Genomic DNA, 19377 nt, shown 5'->3' on the forward strand with positions numbered 1-19377 from the left:
CCAAGAGAGGGATTAGTGGTAATGGATAAATAAGAGAAGTCTTCGGGAAAAGAAAACACACGTGTAGAAATACTCAGGTCTGCGAGCTGCTCTCACAGCTGATTGTGCTTAAAATAAATGCTGAGGGCTCGTGTACGGCTGTCCCTCCGCGGGCGTGCGTGTTTCATCACGTCGAGGGCTGCTGAGGATCACCCCGGCTGGCTCGAGGAAGCGCCCGATACCTCAGAGCAGGTTGTATCAAGGAAACGTTGCATCATGCAGCACTTCCGGGTAAGTAACGATGCTATCAGGCTCATTAATCTTCATGTGCAAATACAGCTCGCACATGCAGACGCAGGACTGAATGGAAGTAGTAGTTTGTAAAAAAAAAAAAAAGCTCCAACCTGGGACATGGACGGAATGGGTGAAATAGGACGGGATTCTCCACTGTGGTGGCTTCTGTTTCTTGGACATTGAATCTGGGGTTTTGCTGCAGCCAGACCACTGCATCCAGAGGAAATAAAATAATAAAAAAGCTGTGTGCGTGTCAATAGAGCCAAATCATAAAGTAATAAAAATGGAATATTGGGAATCACTGCCTGGAAAAGAAGAGCCGTACGCAGGTAGAAGCGGGTCAAGGGAGCTGAGTGCTGTAACGGGAGCACGATCCCGTTGCACGGGCGCGTTGGGCTTGCCGTGGAAGCACGCTCACGACGAGAGGCTGAAGCAGCACCTGCTGCCTCCGTCGGGCTGCAGCCGGGTCCGGTGGTGGTGGATGGCACTGCCCCGGCCACTTGGGCTCGGTCACTGCTGCCTTCGCTTTGAAGTGTTTGCATGAAGATGCTCGACAAACAAAAACGGGAGGCACAATGAAAGCCAAACAGAGCTTAACAAAACAAAGAATACATTGAAGGAGAAAACAAGTCAAACAGCAACTGCGCTTGAGTCATTACTGCAGATACGAACACGAGAGCCTTATTCACACAACCACTTTCAAAGTACATGATGTTGCCCCAAAATATAAGTTAATGTGCTCGTATCACGTCTTAGAAACCATCCCTGCCCGTGGAACTTGCTTTTTTTTGTGTTCCTGACATCCTTGAATATCAAGGGCTTCGTCTTTGCCAGCGGGACTCCACAGCATGGCTGCCACTTCAGCACAGTGGAGGCTCTGTAATAGTTCTTAACCTTTACTCCACAAAGACTGACTAATTGCCATGCACGTAAATGTCCCTAGCTGAAAAAGCATTGAAATAACTTCCTTTATATTAAAATAAATAAATAAATAAATAAAAGAGCCCTGTTAAGTGTCCTGGATGTGCTCGACTTTGTCTCTTATCAGACTTCCTTGGCTTTTTGGGAAATGTCTTTTATCATGAGCAGCACACTGATGAAATCACTGTTGAGTAGGGAGCCCTCTTTCTACCTGTAGCTTACTTAAATTAATTTCAAGGCGTATTTTGGAGCCCTCAGGTTCTCCCCCCGCTGCATTTCTCCTGTTGCGGTAGCGCTTTGAGGCCTTCCCTCAGTCTGAGGTCCTTTGGGACAAACCAAAAGGCACGGGAGAAATTAGGAGTTTGGTGAAATGCAGGCTTTTGTGTGCTAGTGGATTTTATTATTTTATTTAGATATGTGGAATTTTTAAAAGTTGTTTCCTAGCTTTTCCTTTAGGTAACGTTAGCTGCTTCCCGGGCTGCAGAAATCCTCGATATCCTCCTCTCCCAGTTCTGTGGCTCTGAAGGAGCAAAACCTTCAGCAAGTTCACTGAAGTGATGGTAAAATATAACTTCCCTGGAACTGCTGGCTCTTTTTTGGGCATTTTCAGGAGCAATTCTTTGTGCTGAGCCTACCCGGCACCTAGTGAACAACGCGTTAACCACGGGGTTATTTGGGCCTGCAAGGTGAAACAAAACCAGGAGCTTAACAGTCAGAAGTATAGGGAAAAATGCTAATTTAAGAAAGCTGTTGAATATTGTTATCTTTTTACCACCGCGTGTTGCCACCCACAACTTTCAACCGCATGGGAAAACTGTTGCTTTACGAGCAAGGTGTATAAATAATGCCTGCCTAACAGCACCGCTCCTGCTTATTACATTTGAATCCTGTGGGATTTCTGGAGCATTTCTATGAATAGATTAGACTCTGAGCATTTTGAGTAACCATGGCTATAAATCAATTTAGCTCTTTGGGCTCGCATCTGCTCCTCCTAATCCCGCGCGTCCACGGGCTTTTATCGGGACAGGGGCGGTTTTATTTTGATGCCGTAGCGTTGGCTGGGGGATCCGTGACAACACCCGGAGCCCTGGTGCTGCTCGGTGAGGGCAAGAAATCACTTTATTTCCTCAGACTGCGGCATTTTTTTGTTTATTTTTTTTTGGGGGGGGGGGAGACCCCAAGGATTGTGCAACTGTGAGGGGCTGGCCGGTGGGGTCGAGCCGCACCACAGGGCTCTCAGATTTTGGTCTCCTCCTCCTGAGGGGCTCGGGTATGAGGCGAAGGGGGCGGTTGGGGCCGTGAGGGGCTGCGGGGGGCCGGTTGGGGGCCGTGAGGGGCCCTCATCCCGGCGCCGTCCCGCGCCGCCTCACGTGTCCCCGTCCCGCCGCTCCCCCGCCTCCGCCCCTTCACCCTTCGCCGCGCCGCAGCACCACCGCGTCTCCCTCCGACTTCCCGTAAAGAGTCCGCCGCCTCCCCCCGCTGCCATCCGCCTCCCTCTCCGCCTCCTTCCCCCTTCTCCCCCCTTTTCCCCCATCTCCTGGGCGACCCCGTCAGATCGCCTCGCTCGCGGCTCCACCGAGCCCGGTACCGCCATTAACCCCCCTTTCCCCCCCCCCCCCCCCAACCATCGCGGTGTAGTCCCGGCCTTCCCCCCCCCCCCCCCTCCCTTCTCTCCCCTCAGCGGCCGGATCCCTCCGCGCCGCGCTCCGCTCCGCTCCGCTCCCTCCGCGCCGTTGGGGAGCTCCCGGCCGAGCCCCGCCGAGCCCAGCCCCGGCCCCGACCCCAGCCCCCGGCTCCCCCCCTTCCCCTTTCCCCGGCTCCCGTCAGCGCAGCGCGGCTTCCCCCCTCCCCTTCCCCTCCTTTCCCTTCTCTCCCTTCTCCCTCCCTTCTTCCCTTCCCCCCCCCGGCCTCTCTCTCCTCAGCTCTCGCCCTCTCCCTTCAGCCCCTCGCCATGTCCCTCAAGCAAGCGGCGGCGGCGGCGCAGGCCGCCGGCAACAACCGCAAACCCCCCGGTGGTGGCAGCGGAGGAGGAGGAGGAGGTGGTGGTGGAGGAGGAGGAGGAGGAGGAGGAGGCCCCGGTCTCCCGTCAGCTGCGGGCGGCGGGAGGCAGAACATGGGCAGGTGGGTGCGCGGCGCCGGGGGCTGCCCTGAGGGAGAGGAAAAAAAAAAAAAAAAAAAGGGAGGAAGGGGGGAAAAAAAAAAAAGGGGGGGAAAAAAAAAAAAAGGGAGGGGGGGGAAAAAAAAAAAAAAAAAGGGAGCGGGGCCGCGGCGCGGGGGGCTCCGCCCGGCGGGGCGGGGGAGCCGGCATGGCGGCGGGCGGGGCGGCCGCAAGGCCCCGCTCACGGCTGGAGGAGGAGGAGGAGGAGGAAGGGGGGAGGAAGAAGAAGGAGGAGGAGGAGGAGGAGGAGGAGGAGGAGGAGGGGTGGGGGGAGCCCTGACGGTTCCGCAGTGCCGCCGCCGGGGCGAGGCCGCGGCCCCGGTGCCCTTCACGGAGGAAGCCGGGGACGCGCCGGGGCCGCCTCCATTTTGCGGCGAGGGGCTCGGGGCTCCCCCCCCCCCCCTTCCCTTCCCTTCCTTTTCCTTCCTTTTCCTTCTTTTCCCTTCCCTTCCCTCCCCCCTTTTCTCTTTTCGTCCCCTTCCCTTCCCCTTCTTCTTCTTCTCCTCAGCCCCGAGGCCGCCGGGAGCCGCCTGGGGAAAAAAAAAAATAAATAAAAAAAAAATGGGGGGGGGGCGATGGGGCCGCACGTGGGGGGGGGAAAAAAAAACGGGAGAAAATGGGAGAAAAATGAGGTGGGGGGAGGCAGGGAGCAGGGATTGGGATCCCCCCCCCACGGCATCCTCCCGCTGCTGCGCCTTAATCCCCCCCCCCCGATCGCGTTTTAAAACAAAAATACCGAATTTTTATTTTTTTAAAAATACATATTTTTTAAATTTTTTATTTATTTATGCAATTATTTATTTATTTTCTCGCCCCGATCGCAACAAAACGCAGTGCCCGGCGGCCTGCGGCGATGGGCGCCCGTAGCAAGGCCGGGCCCTGGAGGAGAAGGAGGAGGAGGAGGAAGGGGGAAGGGGGGGGGGGGGGGGCAGCAAAAGGGCCGGGTCCCTCCCTTCCCTTCCCTTCCCGGTCCTCCCCCTCCGGCCACCCCTTCCCCGGGCCCCCCTTCTCCACCCCCCCCCCTCCCCGAGCCGCCCGAGGGGACCAGGCCCGGCCTCTCGCCTGGTTTTCCCCCCCCCCCCCCCTCCCCGAGCTCCGGGGGTGCCAGCGAACAATCGGAGGAGGAGGAGGAGGATGGTGGCGGGCTGAAGGTCACCACGCTTACCCGGGGTGGTTCCCTTCAACCTGGCCTTTTTTAATTTTTATTTAATTATTTCCCTCCCCCCCCCTCACTTTGGTGCGTTGGCAATAAAAAAAAAAAAAAAAGAGTTGACATTGTTGCACATCCCTGAAAATGGAGTTGTACTTTGTTAGCGCTCTGGGGAACTGGAAAGGGGGGAAAAAGCTTTGGTAGGGTGGAAAAGGAACGAAATGAACTGAAATAGTATCAGCGGGTGCCCCAACGAGGGGTTGAAATAATTCCCTGTTTTTTTTTTTTTTACATATGGCTGTCTGGGTTGCCCATGATGTTTACTGTGCCTCGCTGAACAGTTACCCCTGCCAACAGACAGTGGCACTATAGAGGTTAACGTGAAGGACAACAAAACCCACAGCTTTTTTTTTTTTTCAAACATTTTTATTTTGCAAAATTCCGGATTGTGAGCGCTCGTCTCGGTAGATGAAAGGTGTGAGCTTCGGTTCCTTTGTCAAGCTGTAAAATTAAAGCCAGTGGCTTTCTCCTCCCAGCCTTGCTGCCTTGCCACTTTTGTTGGATGGATTCCATCTCACAACTTCTTAGGGAGTTGTAGTGGGACTGTTAAACGACCAACGTGTGCCCACAGCGGTGTTTATACCTTTTTTTTTATAAAAAAAATAAAATTAAAAATAGATTCTTGAAGTTGGCTCTGAAAGGCAAGTCAGTAAAATCCCAGTCCCTGTGCTGATGGAGCCCCACAGGACACCTTCAGAGAGCTTTTCCTATCGCTACCCTAAGTAAAAGCCTTGCCTCTTTTTGGACTACAAACTTTAGGGTGGTTCATGCTGCAATATTTTTCCTGTAAATGAAAAGCTGAGCGGCTTTCCTCTTTGAAAAATCAAATTGCTTTTTAGCTGGCCTGCATCTTGCTTCCAACTCAAAGTGTTGCGTTTAAGAGAAACTTAAACATCTCCAGTTCTTGCCAGGCTTTCTTCTTAGCAGTATTGCAGCTCAGTTCTCTGCAGCACAGGTATCCTTTTTTCTTTTTTTTTTTTTTTTCTTGGTTGCATCTCAGGATAAAAAAATAAATAATGTTGCTTTTCAGGGCCAGGTTGATTGTAAACACTTAAATTTGGGTAGAAAGTTTGATAGTTAACTGTCCTGGCCTTAATTTTATGCTGGTTTCAGTACTGTAATACTGGGTTGGGCTGAGCACCTGGTAGTGAGGGAGGATCAGCCTTGCTCCCTGTGTGTGTTTCCGTGGTCTTGGAGCGGTGGATTTACGTGTTTCGTATTTTAAAAGGTAAGATGTTGTGGGAAAGAGTGGGAAATTCCAAAGTTTGCTCTTTCATTGTTCCTCCTTCCCCTTTTATACTGGGGAAGAAAATCATAAAATGAGGTTTCTTTCCAGGTGTTTAAAAATTAAACAAGAAGAATTAATACATCTATATCTTTACTAAAACAGGCAGGAGGGGCAGTTCTGCTTGTCCTTAGTAGTAGCTGCACGTGGAACGTGGTAGGTGGGAAATGGGGCCAGAGGGGGGATGCCAATAGATGTTAAACTGTAAATAAAGAAAATGTAGGGCCTCATCTACAAACCTGCCCCGAGCACCAGTCAGAACCTTTCCTGGTACCTACATTTTGAGGTTTAGTTGAGTTTGTCCCTAACACAGCCACGAGGAGGCTGACGGCCCTATGGCTAGGGGTTGCATCTGCCTCAGCCCGCCTTCAAACTCTGCAGCCTTTTTTCCCTTTGGCATTTTGTCTGAAGGCATAGCCCCCCCAGCTCTAGTTTGGAGGGTTACGTGCCTGGCTACAATTGTGGCAAAAGGCCCTTTTCCTTTGGGTTTGGGAACTTTCTTGCCCAACTGAACCTGGGCGCCCTTTATCAATATTGTAAGCTTCTGTCTTTTATACATTGGTTTAACCATTAAAAAGTGAAAAATGAAGTTATCCAACGTTGTGCAGCTTGGTTTGAGGCTTGGCGCTCCTTGCCTGCTCTTATTTTCCTTTTTCTTGCCTTCCTTTCTTAGCCCAACTGAAGAAAGGGCAGAAGGGAGGTGTCGGTTCTGTTAGGGTAGAAATAATTGGGGATATTGACTACTGAGGCGCTCGGAAATAACGCGAGGGACTGTTCTGGAGGCTCGTTCCCACATGGCAGTCAGAGGTTTTCTAGTTCATTCTGCTGTCTTTGTGTGTGTCGGTTTTAATGCAGCTGTGCTGAACTGCTGAGCAAAATAAACGGCTAACCTGCGGGGCTCTTCCCTTCCAGCAGTTAATTCGTTTCACAGCGATATTCTGAACCCGCTTCTGAGTAAGTTTTAATTTACCGACGGATTCGTTGCGAGGTGTCTGAAGGAGGTTCCTCGGTGACCAAGTCCATCAACAGGCACAAGTGTGCACTTGATTCAGGCGTGCTTATCTGCTCAGGCACTACAGAAGTTGTCTTGCACGAAGACAAGAGCAGACATTTAATAACATCAGAATCGGGAAAAATTACCAAAAACAACGCTGCAGTACTACTCGTCTGACCTTAATTTGACAGCTTTGGCTCATTTGACTCCTCTATAGGCAATTTCTGCGCTTAAGCGAGGTCTGAACTTTGTACCTGTGATCCCTTCCTTAGAGGAAGGCTTTATCAGCTCTCCGCACTTGTAATGAAAGTTCCGCAGAGTGTCCTTAAATGGTTCTCCGAGCTGTAGTAGTGGCAGGGAGTGCTCCACAAACTCCTATTCCCTCCGTTAAACTCCACGGTCTTTGTAGTTGCACTGCTGCTGCAGACATTAATTGCAGTGTGGGTGCCTCTGTTTCTTCTCCCGTCGTCTCAGAGCGAAGATGCTGTTGGGAAGAAAGCTTCGCATCCTGGAAGGACTCGCGCTGCTTTTCACTTAACTGGAAAACAGAAATGCGTGACCTTGTTTTGCTTATACAAACGCTCAGCTCAGCATGTAAACATAGGACGGGAGGCGAGCGAGGGCTGTTGAGGAGCAGGGCAGTGAGGGTTCATAAAAACAGAAAAAAAAAATCACAAGTTGCTTCCGGGGGAAAAAAAAAAACATTTATTGTGCAGCCTTTGAGATGAAGGCCTCGTGTAGACTTTCACTCGCAAGGTACAAGTACCAGCCTGCAGTGAGCTGGCTACCAAGATTAATTGCTTGGTCAAGTTACTTTGTCTGGTGCAGCACTTTGCTGCCTGGGTGACTTTCCTACCCTGAAGCACTGGACTGGGTTCCCCAGTTGGATTTGCCAGCTTGCTGTGCCTTCTCCAAGGCTTCCATTCGACCACATTTCTGCCATACGAAATGCATTTTTAATTCACCCCGCTCATTATAATCGAGATGTGGTTGTAGGTAGCAGTGCAAAATTGCTACTGACCCTTCTAATTTCTCCCACCCCCATTTTTCCTCGCCTGTTTTAAATTGTGGTGAGCTGCTTCTGGCAAAGACCGTCTGGTTTCTGCTCTGGTGAAGGCCCTGGCTTATTCTTCATTTGGTGTGCCAAAGATGCATCAAAAGGTAGTTTGAATTGAGCCTTCACCATTGGAAGGTGACCTGCAAGTCCAAGTCTTGCTTCTAGCAGAAGGCACGTGCAGGTATGATTGAGTTGTAAGGTTGGCAGGATCGTTTAAAGTCTTGGTGAACATCTTCAGGGGTTTCGATTCAACGGTTGTAGCTAGAAAACGAGGTCAGGGCTGCGAAGAGATCAGTCAGATCCGAGCAGTGCGTGCGATTTGTGCAACTGCCTCAACTCTTGCTCTGATGTGGAACCTGCAGCCTCTTGCCAGCGTGGATGAGTGCAATCACATTGCTCCAGCTCACGGATCTGTGAGAGGCAGAAGTGTGGAAGTCTGGTAGGAGATGGAAAATCCAGGATGCTTCAGGCTGAGCTCTTAAACAGTGCTGTGAGCCTGCTGACCAGCCTAGCAAGGCGGTTATTTCAGTTCTAAGCATGCACACTGCTCGCCGGGGGAGTGCTTTCCATTTCGAAGGCACCAAGCTCTCGTTTTGGCCACTTCTACAGCTGATGTCACAAGGGAGGTCTTCTCCAATTCTTAAGACCAACAGGAGGAACCGGGGACACGGTTCACTTCTCCATGTTCCTTGACAGGCGGCTTTGGTGAAGCTTTTGGTTGTGAATAAAAGGAAAAACGAGACCTGGCTTGTGCCTTTTTTGTTGGGGTCGTTTCACATCTGGTGGGATGACTTTCCAAGAAGAGGATGGTTCATCCCAACATCAAATGTTTCATGTTCAACCAGCAGGCGTGATCAAGGGCAGGAGCTGCTCCTCACCAGGGCAAACCCGAAGCTGTGACGATACCTCCTAGGAAGTTCGGGTAGTTAAATAAAGCCTGTTTGCATTGGGATTTTTTGGTCAGCTTAGTGCTCCGTGAGTATTCTGCAAATGTCAGCTTGACACCTGAAGTCTGCCTTTATTACCAATCAGCAAATGTCATCAGCATGCGTGGTGCTGTTTCTGTTGCAGGAGGTTGTTTTTCTTAACACTGGTCAGCCGGTAGTTTGGTGGCCTTCCATTTCTTCTTCCTTGTTAAGGACTTTCACGATTCTCTGATGGACCTGCTGATTTCTGCCAAATTTGCCTGATCTGGGAGAACCCTTTGGTTTCTTGACCAACTCATGAGTCCCATGTATCAGGGCTTGCTGTTTGGAGAGCAAGGTGGTGGTCAAGCACAGCCCAGTGTTTTCCAGAGCAGCTGAAGGTGTTTGGCATTCACTTGGATTTAGGTTTCGGTGTTGTTTGGATGTTTTGAAACATGAACATGATTCTTTGGGCCTTTCTAATTAAATGGATGCGCATCCGTAAGATGGGTCTGGTTCAGAAATTGATTTTTTGAACTAAAACCCAAGACTTTGTTTTGCCTTACTTGCGTAACAGTGCGCGCTCTGAGTCGTCATCGTGATACAAATCTAAAGCCCTAAGAGAAACATTTCAAACTGGAACTTGCTGGTACAGGGAAGGCGCTTTGGAGAAGGCACACCGGTGATGTTGAAGCTGTATTTGGGGACCTGCTGGCTGCAGGGCCCCTCTTGGGGTGGTCTTGGCCAAGTTGGAGCTCCCAGGCTGTTCCATCACTCTTTGCAAGGTGTCAAGAGCTTCCAGGTTGATTAAAAGCATCTCAAAGCGTTGAGGATGTTGCACATCCATTGAGTTGAACTGGAAGGAGCGGCTGGTTTTTAGGGCTGGGGGACTGGTGGGCTAGCTGCCTGGGTCTCGCAGTGGCTGGCAGGTTTTGGGGTCGGGCTGGTTGGTCGGTGGCCCTCGGTCAGGGAGGCAGCGATGATGAGGTTGTAATCCCAAAGAAGGGATGGGGATGGAGCCCAAAAGTGCAAATGAGGTGGTTTTGCTTTAGCTTGCCAGCAAGCTTTGGAATTTGTTTCAGCTACGGGATTGTGCTTGAGAGAGAATATTTGTGGAGTTTTGTAATGAGACAGTGTTAGCATTTTCTTTGTTTTCTCCTTTAATTTTTTGTAGGTAACCCTCTTACCTAGTAACTGGCGGTGTTGCTTGTAGGTCAGTATTTGAAGGAGAAATGCTGTAGGCCCTGTAACTGCCACGTTTGGCTCTGGGGAAGCGCCGTTTTCCTTTGCTCCCATTCTCAACACTACAAAGTCAGGGTTTTGAATTCTCCTTTGCTACAAAATTGATGAATTTCAACAATTCTTTTTTTTTTTTTTAATTGTATCTGATGTGTGTGTTTAATTTCAGAGGTCGCAGCAGTGGCAAAGGACCGCCTCAGCCTACGGTGAGTATTTTTCCCCACTCATTGTACCTCTTGTAGATACAACGAAACAGCTCCTCTACCAGGAACTGGAGTAACAATGTGAAAATCGCAGATAGTGGAACATTCTCTCAAATTTTGGATACCTTGATGAATATTTTAGACTGAGCTATGCTTTTTTAAAGATGTAACATCTTGCATTCATCTAAATCTCCTGAGAGGGCGAGGAGGGAAGGAACACTTAAACATTTGAACTATGTTAATATAAATCTCTTCTCTATTTTCTTGCGATTATAGTTGTAAATATGTGGATACAATTTAACTTAGGACCAAATTGAAAAGCATTGCTTTATCTGAGAACTATCTAACATTGCCTTCTCCTTTAAACAGATGACTAAAGATAGCAAGGCAACATATTTAGTTAAATAAAAGCAGCAATTTTGTTTAGCTTTCCTATGAAATAGCAAACCCAGTGTTATTGTAGCTAACCCATTATTACCTGAGTGTGTAGCTTTAGTCGTTTCCAAGGCTCAATACTGTTGAAGTATACATGTGGCTTGACTTGTAAAGCATAATTTTATCAAAGCTAAAGATCTGGATCTTGATTTAAAAAAATGGATCTTTGAACTGCACTTTGACCAACACCGAGTGTTGAGCATAGGAGTGTCCTTAAACGCATACTGGATGTGTTGCTGGTTTAAAAAGCTCAAAATATGGTGGGATGCCTGCACGTTTCAGCATCTCTTGCTCGACAAGCATGAGGTTGATGGGGAAAGATGCAAGGTGTTGCCAAAACACAGTCATCCCTACCACTTCACCTGTACATGTGCAAGTGCCTCGCTTAGCAGCCTGGGGATGCGTGGTCAGCTCCCTGGGCTCAGAGCTCGGATTCTGAAACTGCAGAGAGTTCCTTTGGGCTGGTTTTATGACAGGCTTTGTAGCTCTTTGGCACTTTGTGATCTGATGACCTTAGCTTCTGTTAACGAATGTCATCAGGTCCGTTAGCTGGAGAGATGTAGCTCAGCAGGCCCCAGAGCACCTCTTTACTTCTCCATCAGTTGGGGCACCTTATCCTGTTGCTAGCTCTCAAACCAAAGAGGGATGATGGCCGGGCTCTCCAGTTAAGCTTCTCCGTGTGGGAGCTTCACCCAGCCACCAAGGGTATTGACACTGAGTGACATTAGGGGCTCTCTATAAAGTTCCTCTTGCTTGGGAGGGTGGGTGTTCAGATGTTTAATTGATCAGAGAAAGGTGTAAGAGTCCTCTGCTAATCTGGTGTGACTTCAGTTCAATGCGTGTTGGCCAAGTAAGGTCTTGGACCAGTGTGTTTCTAGGAGCTGGTGTGTATGGCTGAAAGCTGCCCTTGTTTTTGTAGCGTTGGCTCTTCAAATTGTTATGAGTATTTCTCGTATGTTCATGGCAACATCATTTTTATCTTTCAGATTTCGTTCGATGGCATCTATGCAAACATGAGAATGGTTCACATACTTACGTCAGTTGTTGTAAGTCTTCATTGGGAAGTAGGGTAAACAGTGTCTATAGTGACATAGAATTGTTAATATTACACTAATTGTAATATTATGGGGTGGATACAACAATATGCACCATGTTCCAAGCTTGGAATTTAAACAATCACAGTAATAACTTTGGTGTATATTTGACTTGTAAAGCTACAAATTGTATTTGAACAGGTATGGCAAAAATTTACGTTTACTGGTCATATTCTTAATTTTCTGTTCTTAATTTTCTTTAAGTAATGAATTCACATAAGGGAAATCCTGACGTGCCAGAAATGGGTAACACAGACTGTCCCACAGCAGCTAGAATCTGGGATAAGACTTCATCCTTACTTGTACTCATGCACAGATTTGGTTTTGCACAAATACTTGTTTGCATGAGTAACCAGTGAAGAGTCTTGTGTGTACCAAAACCGCTTCTGTGATTTAAAGGAATTTAAAGGGATTTAAATCCCTTCTGAACAAATTGTGGTACATACCTCTAGGTGTTTGCATCTGCAGAACCGAAGAGGTGTATTAGTAAACAGGCAAATGTTGAATAAGTAGATTTGAATAAACTCTAAGCTGTATTTTTACACCTTATGTAAAGATACATTTTTGAGAAAATTGTTCAAATGACATTTGTCAGGCTGGTAGAAAACTACATTTTCATCTTTCTTGCATTCTAGGGATCCAAATGTGAAGTACAGGTGAAAAATGGTGGTATATATGAAGGAGTTTTTAAAACTTACAGTCCTAAGGTAATTTTTACAGTTTTGACTCTCCCTCTTTTCTTTTTGAAGACTGAATAATCAACGCTTCATTAAATGGGAATACTTATTATCAATTATTTTGACCGTTGATGTCTAAGTCTACACAAGCAGATTCATTTCTGCAAACTGTTGTAAATGTCTTGCTTTTTCCACTTCTGTGAAGTTACCTAGTAGCTTATTGTGCATTAAATTTAGGATATTCTTTATATATCTCTCATAGTGTGATTTAGTGCTCGATGCTGCTCATCGGAAAACAGCAGAATCCAGTTTGGGGCCAAAACGTGAAGACATACTAGAGAGTATCTTATTCAAGTCTTCAGATTTTGTTATGGTGCATTTTAAGGATATGGATACCAATTATGCCAGAAGAGGTATACTTTTTCTTAAGGTTCTTAACATTGTCTGTACCAAAGTTTGTTTTTGTTTAACGTTTTTCTTATCTTGATATGTCATGAAGTGAAAGTGCACATTTGTATGTTTTCAGGTTGATCAACAGTTGTCACTGGGAGCTAAGTGTTTATCATAACACCCGTGCTTTATTCCCACGTAGCAGTACTTAGGTATAGGAATTTGTGGACATTTAAAGAGAGATTTTCACTCCTTTCACCTTGTGTTCGTACATGTGTATGTTCTTGCCTGACTTATGGCTGAAGGTTAAGACTCTTGTTTCAAGGAATTTGCTTTACCTAGAAGAAGATGCATAATATCAGAGCAACGGTGCCATTTAAATGCAGATAAGTTCCAGGTTCCGGATGGGACTTTGAATTTGAATTACACCAGAGCTGTTTTATAATGGATCTGCTATGACCATAGAATCACTTTAATGTAAATGCAAACTGGGCTTTCTATTACCCAATTTTTATAGATTTTCTAGTAAACAGAATGAAAAATACACTGCTCTTCTAGGAATAATTACTCAATGGAGGTTTTCTAGAAGAAAACAATTGCTTTGGGTTGAACAGTCACTCAGTTTGCATTATTAGGTGGAATGCCTTTGCATCTAAATCTCTTAAGTAGTCGGAGAGGAGAGCTGACATAAAACTGTAGAGACAGAGCAAGATAAACTAGAAGGCTGCAAAACTTGATAACTCGTAGTGGGTAAATTAATCTGCTTTCCATTTTTTCTCAAAAATGTATTATCTTGAAACCACACTTGGAAGTATAAGTCAATCTCTAATCACACCTGCAAATTACAGCAAAGAAGGGCTTTCTGCTTCTTGGGAAGTTAAGTAAGCAAGGATTCAGAAGAATGGAAGTATACAAACATGCATGCAGGAATGGTGGGCCTTTTCTTATAAAGAAACCCAAACCTTCATGGCACAGAGTCAGATAAACTGGTGTGATGTGCACTACAGACTGGGTCTGAGCTTCTAGGTGAGGAGATGGCGTTCCCTGCTGCATTCGTGTTGGGAATGGTTACTGCCTGGTGCCCAGATCCATTTGACAGTGTTGCACTTTGTATAGAACAAAAACTGTTAGCTTCCATAGATCTGGGAATAAATATTTTAACATTTCTTAGCCATTGATGTCTTGGCTGTTTCCCAGACAAGTTAGTGTACAGTTTGGACATATATGGTGAAAATGTAGCTTGCTCTCACTTCTTAAAAAAATGTAGTCAAGCAAAGGGGCACTCCACAGGCACTCGGTTGCCATAGGAAAGGCTTACTGGGGTAGGGTTTGTTGGGGATGTGGGTATTTGTGTTGTTTCTTCCCCCCTTACACTTAGACACATGGTAGACTGTTGAGGAGGCCTTGAAGTAAACTTACTTGCTGCAAAAAAAATCCTGGTTTTGTAAATTTTAGTGTATCCTGTTCTGGTTGAGTATCGTATCTTGAGTTCTATGAATTTTTATTCTGGCATTTGCTTCTCTGCTGTGCTGGAGGAGTGCAGACAAGTGGTGCTCCTGACTCTTGGGTATTGATCTTCTGAGTTACCCTCAGACCTGAATAGCAGAGATGTTCATCTGTCTCTGCCTTTTTGTCAAAGACTGGAAGAGTAGCGGTAAAGAGCAGTGGGTAGGGAGAAAGCGAATGGGATGGATTCGCCTTTCAGAAGGAGTGGAAAATACAGTTATCTCCGAAAGAACCATCTGCAATGGTCTGCCAAGCACCTTTCATTGCTATCTTACTTGTGCAGCTTTGGAGCAGTGAGCTGATAATTCATCCTGCAGCTACATCAGGAGTGTGAGGGCAGGGAAGGTAATGGCCGTATAAGCTTGAGGTGGGTGAAACTCCTCTGCTTGGAAGCAGCAGTCTTAGATTTGCTTATGCCAAGCTTGACATTGCACCTTCAGATGGATCAGTGGAGAAAGTGTGCTGTAGTCATTGGAAGGGTTGGGAGAAAAAAATAGCAGGTCTGCATGGATAGGAACTTTCTGACAGCTTATGCTTAAAAATAAATAATACAAAAACTGTCCCTACTACCTAGGCCCTTAATTTGCAACTGTCTGTCTTGTCTAGACCTTTGTGCTCAAGTAGCTTTCTGCTAGGCTTCAAGAGGGGTCATCTGAGGGACCCTCGCTGTGCTGTTAGGGCTTTCTGCAGTAACAGCAGGCTGATGAAGGAAGCGTGCATCGGGAAACTCAGGTGAAAGTGCATAATGTCCATCTTCCCCCCTCAGACTATTCTGTCTGCCTAGAAGGAGAGACAGGCAGGTTCTGCATGTGCCAGTGGGAATCATCAGCTGAAAATCTACCCCGATGTGCCAGCTGACAGCCTTGGCAGGGTATTAACACCTAACATCTCTGCTTTGCCTTCTGAAGGGAAGGTGAAGCGCTCGGATTTAGTAGTTGCCCGATGACAAGGGCTGCATGATTGGAAGATGAGGGTATGTTTCCCCAAGGTTCTGCAGAATGAGCTTTCATTTTCTGGAGTCCTAAGCACCAATCAGGCCGCTGTGCTAGTTTCCATATGATTCAAATTTGACTAAGGCTTGAGTTGTCTTCTTGGCTTCTCTTTAAAGAGGAGACAATTCAAGATCATAACTACTGTTGAAGTAATAGGCTTCTACAATGTTTTTATTGGTTTTTGGCACGGTTGCTGCACTCTGAGAAAAATATTACAAATCCAATGAAAAAAGGCAAGAGAGAATTGCCTATTTAAGTTTTTCCTTGAATTAGCACTGAAAGTGGCATCTTTCCAGAGAAAGCCTTGCAAGGGGAATAGCAGTAGGCATATTGGGAACAAAGGAAGGAAATGTTGGTCTGCAGAGCTGGTGGTAACTGGTTCCTATGTTTTAAATCAGTAGCGAGTAGTTTCAACAGTAAACTCTTGGCTGTTTTGTAACATTTAGGCTGAAACCTCAGTTTACTTTGAGCCATACTAAACTCGATCAAAGTTTGCTGTACGCCATGAACACCTCTGGCACATAATGCAGCCTGGCTTAATAGCTTCTGAACTGCAGAGCTGCGCTTAAATGCATGTTTGTGCTCTTCACCATTAGTGGCACAAAACATGTTTGAGAAAACAAGCTTTTTAAAGGCTGAAATTAATCAAACCTGGACTCTTAATTGCTCTATTCTGGCAGTCCTTTCTTGAAGTCATTTAATAGCACATACTTGAAGAATGTGCCCAAGCTGAGTTTTTCTTAGAATGTGTATATTTAATTTGCTTTTGCTTAATGTAATTTCTCTTGCGTAAAATTGTCTTTGGGATTTTTTTTTCCAGTTAGCAGGCTTTGAAACAAGAAGCGAGGTCTCAGTATATCAAGCTCCTTTGCTTAGGAGGCTTCATGTTAAGCAGGTACAGAGGCAGTGGGGGCTAGCTGAGCGTTAAAGCTCAAGCTTTTTGTACGACCACTTTTCATTTGACCTTTGATTTGAGTTTTACCACATATAAAAGGAATTGAATAAAAATTTGGCCATCTCAAGGTGTCACGTGGATTGCTCCTTCAGCAGTTCAGAGATAAGAGGCACCTGATAAGGAAGAGGGAGGGGGCGAGCCTGTGCAGTCGGTGTCTTGTCTGCTAGTGCTCTGCCAGTTGGTGCCTGTAGCAGCAGTTTGTTTCAGTCTCTACTTTCTTAACAATCTTAAAAGCAGTGTTTTTGTTTTGGAAGCACTGATAGGAAGAATTTTTGTGTGTTCTTAATTTTGTTGCTCATCAGCTTTGTTAATGTCTTGTTTGACTTGCCATGTTTATAATCTTGGTGTTCCTGTGTGGCTGGCTGGCTGTTTGTTCCAGGAAAATAGCGACCTGTGCCTTGAGGTACCTTTCTGCTACACTTACACTTTGTCTGGATGCTCATGAGACTGTGTTGTGTGACTAGAAGTCTGCCTTTGTAGCTTGAATTTTTCCTAACTCTAGACGTTTTTGGGTTGTAGAGCTTAAGCCGATGTTGCAGTCTCACTTGTGACTTAAAATGAAAGAAGAGCAGAGAAGCTTCCTGTGCCCAGTGACGTGCTGGATTCTGCTGGGAAACTTAGCATGGGCTCTACAGGTCTTACTCAGACCTGTAACATTCGCTAGATAGGGGAGTTTCTGTTCTGACTTGTCCCCCCACTTCATCTGTATCGTAATTTTTGACAGCACTCTGCTGAGTTTTTTTAATGTGGCTTTTTAAATAGGAAAATTGGTGGGTTGAATATGTGAAGCTTATTAAGCTAGTATTTTATTTTGAGTATCCTAAATGTTGTCATTGCATATGGAGGTTTTTTGTCTGAAGTTATATAAAAGAAACGAAGGAAACACCCTTCTAAAATACAGCAGATGACCTCCATCAGGTGCTGTCACCAGTCCTCATACCTCACGTTTATCCAGTCTCATCGGAGAAGACTTCCCTGTGCCCCCAGTGAAGTAAATTTCGTTACTTAAGTGACTTGAGCAACCTCCAACTTGCATTTGGTGTCAAATACCTGATCTGAGGGGATCAAGCGTGAAACACCAAATTAATGGGATTGGGCACAGGAACAGCACTGGCCTGTCTAGATCAGGGCTGTGGTAGCTACAGGGGATTGTTAAGGTAAACAGTTTCACATAGAAGCTCCTTACTTTCGCTTTCCTTTTGAACACGCTCTCGTTACTCCTTAACTGTGGACTTAGCACTTTGTTATGTAGTTTCAGTTCACATTTAAGCATATACACTGTTTTTATAGCATATTTTAACATCTGTTTGTATGAAGGGAAACTGAGAGAGGTTTTCTTTCCAACTGGTATACCTTAGAGATCTGGAGGCTGTTCGGAGGGTTTGTAGTGTAGCACAGCAGGGAAGCACAAGGGGTTGTGAACAGTGGGAATGTTGCTGAAGTTTTATTATGGAAATGATCTTTGCAAGGTGGGAGATGTATTACCAGTGTGCATATGTCTGCTAGAAGGCCTGAAAGAGTTTAGCATTGCCTGAATTCAACCATATAATGTGAAAAAAAATCCACCTGTATTTATATCTGATGTCTTCCAATTTTTTCTCTCTCCATATCTGTTTGTAGTTCCTTCAGAAACAGGTAACTTTTTTGGCAGTCACTCTGTCTCTGCATCTTGCCTTTTCATAATGCTTCTGTTACCATAATATATAATGGAAACTTACTATCTTTGCTCGCACATTTATGGCACTATAAAACATGCATGCATAACTTCACGGAATCATTTAGAATATCTTGCAGTTAGTCGATGACTTCTGTTCTCACCCTTGATTTTTTTACCTATTCCGAGCAGTTGAAAATGCAACGATTGAAATATTGCATCAGCACTAATAGTTAGCACAATGGTATAATGGCTCTGTTGCAGAACAGTTTACAAATAATCCTCGAATGTGCCTGCTGAAGGCATCAGGCTTAGTGAGAAGCTAAAATAATCTCACTTGAAGTGTTAACTTTCAACTGTGTAGGTAGTAGCGCAGCTTCATTGGCGGAGTATGCAATGATGGCTCACCCAGTGATTGATGCAGGTTTTTGCAATTTCACATGAGCCCTAACAGTGGTTTGCCTCATTAGGTGGCCTTCTTTCATTTGGCTTTTTCTTATTTTACTGATTCCTTTGTATTTGACATGAATGTTTAGCTAATAAACTTCTTTCTTTTCATCCATCTTCTGTAATGTTTTGTCTCATATATGCTTATTAACAATGCTTAATTGCTTATCCATAGTTCCTTTGGTCTTCATGTATGAGTTGAATGAGCATTTCATGAGATAGCTCTGTACATTGCTAGACAGACTAAGCACAGTTTTGATAGGTACTGCCAATATATGTGCATATTTTAACTTGTGAAATTGGGGAAAACAGGAATAATGTGCCATGTTGATGGTCTACTAAGAAGAAATCATCAATGATTGTTTAAAATCTGTAACATTGGTAACCAACAAATCGCTTCGTATGTTGTGAATTTTTTCATGATGGCTTTAAAATTCATTTCTCTTAGTGAGATTTCAGATCTTGACAAAAGTTAATTTAAGCCATGCTCTTTCATATCTAGCACTGTCTGGTGGTTTGACCTCATCTTTTTTAAAGATCAGAAATGTTTGCTCCTTGTTTTTTTCTGTAGATGTTGAGATGATGATGAGAAAGATAATGAGAAATTCAGGACAAAATGCACTCTAAAAAGCTTGCTTATTTTATTTTTTTTTTAATTTAATTAAAAAAAATTATTTCTGTTTAAGAAATTTAAGAATTTGCAGGCAGCTCTGCGATTTAGTGGCTTATAAAATACACAAACTTGGCTTCTTTGATGAATGGCTTTGTACTTTTTTTTTTTTTTTAACAGTACTTCAGTTTTTTAGTATTATTCCTTCAGCCATTTTCCTAGTCTGGTTTGAATGAAACACGAACAAATAAAGATAAAAGCTCAGGATCTTTTTATTCTTACTTCTCTGTTATGTCACATTGAATGGGTGTAGCAAGCTAATGGATAATTGAGATATACTGCAAAGGGAGTAAAAGTGTGTGCATGCATGCT

The 19377-nt window shown here is 45.4% G+C and overlaps 1 protein-coding gene across 15 annotated transcripts in view; it reads left to right on the forward strand.

The window, feature by feature from the left end:
• Window positions 1-2866: 2866 nt before the first annotated feature.
• The window catches only part of ATXN2 (ataxin 2), a 51325-nt gene continuing 34814 nt past the window's right edge, over window positions 2867-19377 (forward strand). For 5 of the 15 annotated variants that reach the window (XM_068653656.1, XM_068653652.1, XM_068653655.1 and 2 more), the window contains exons 1-6: window positions 2867-3315; window positions 10212-10248; window positions 11667-11726; window positions 12410-12481; window positions 12714-12864; window positions 17915-17929. In XM_068653656.1, the coding sequence (XP_068509757.1) occupies window positions 3146-3315; window positions 10212-10248; window positions 11667-11726; window positions 12410-12481; window positions 12714-12864; window positions 17915-17929 (505 nt within the window). In that variant the 5' untranslated portion in view covers window positions 2867-3145. The remainder of the gene's footprint in view (window positions 3316-10211; window positions 10249-11666; window positions 11727-12409; window positions 12482-12713; window positions 12865-17914; window positions 17930-19377) is intronic. The other 10 variants (XM_068653645.1, XM_068653646.1, XM_068653647.1 and 7 more) reach the window with 5 other exon arrangements.

The sequence above is a fragment of the Anas acuta genome, chromosome 17 (genome assembly GCF_963932015.1).
Source record: "Anas acuta chromosome 17, bAnaAcu1.1, whole genome shotgun sequence".
Taxonomy (NCBI): domain Eukaryota; kingdom Metazoa; phylum Chordata; class Aves; order Anseriformes; family Anatidae; genus Anas; species Anas acuta.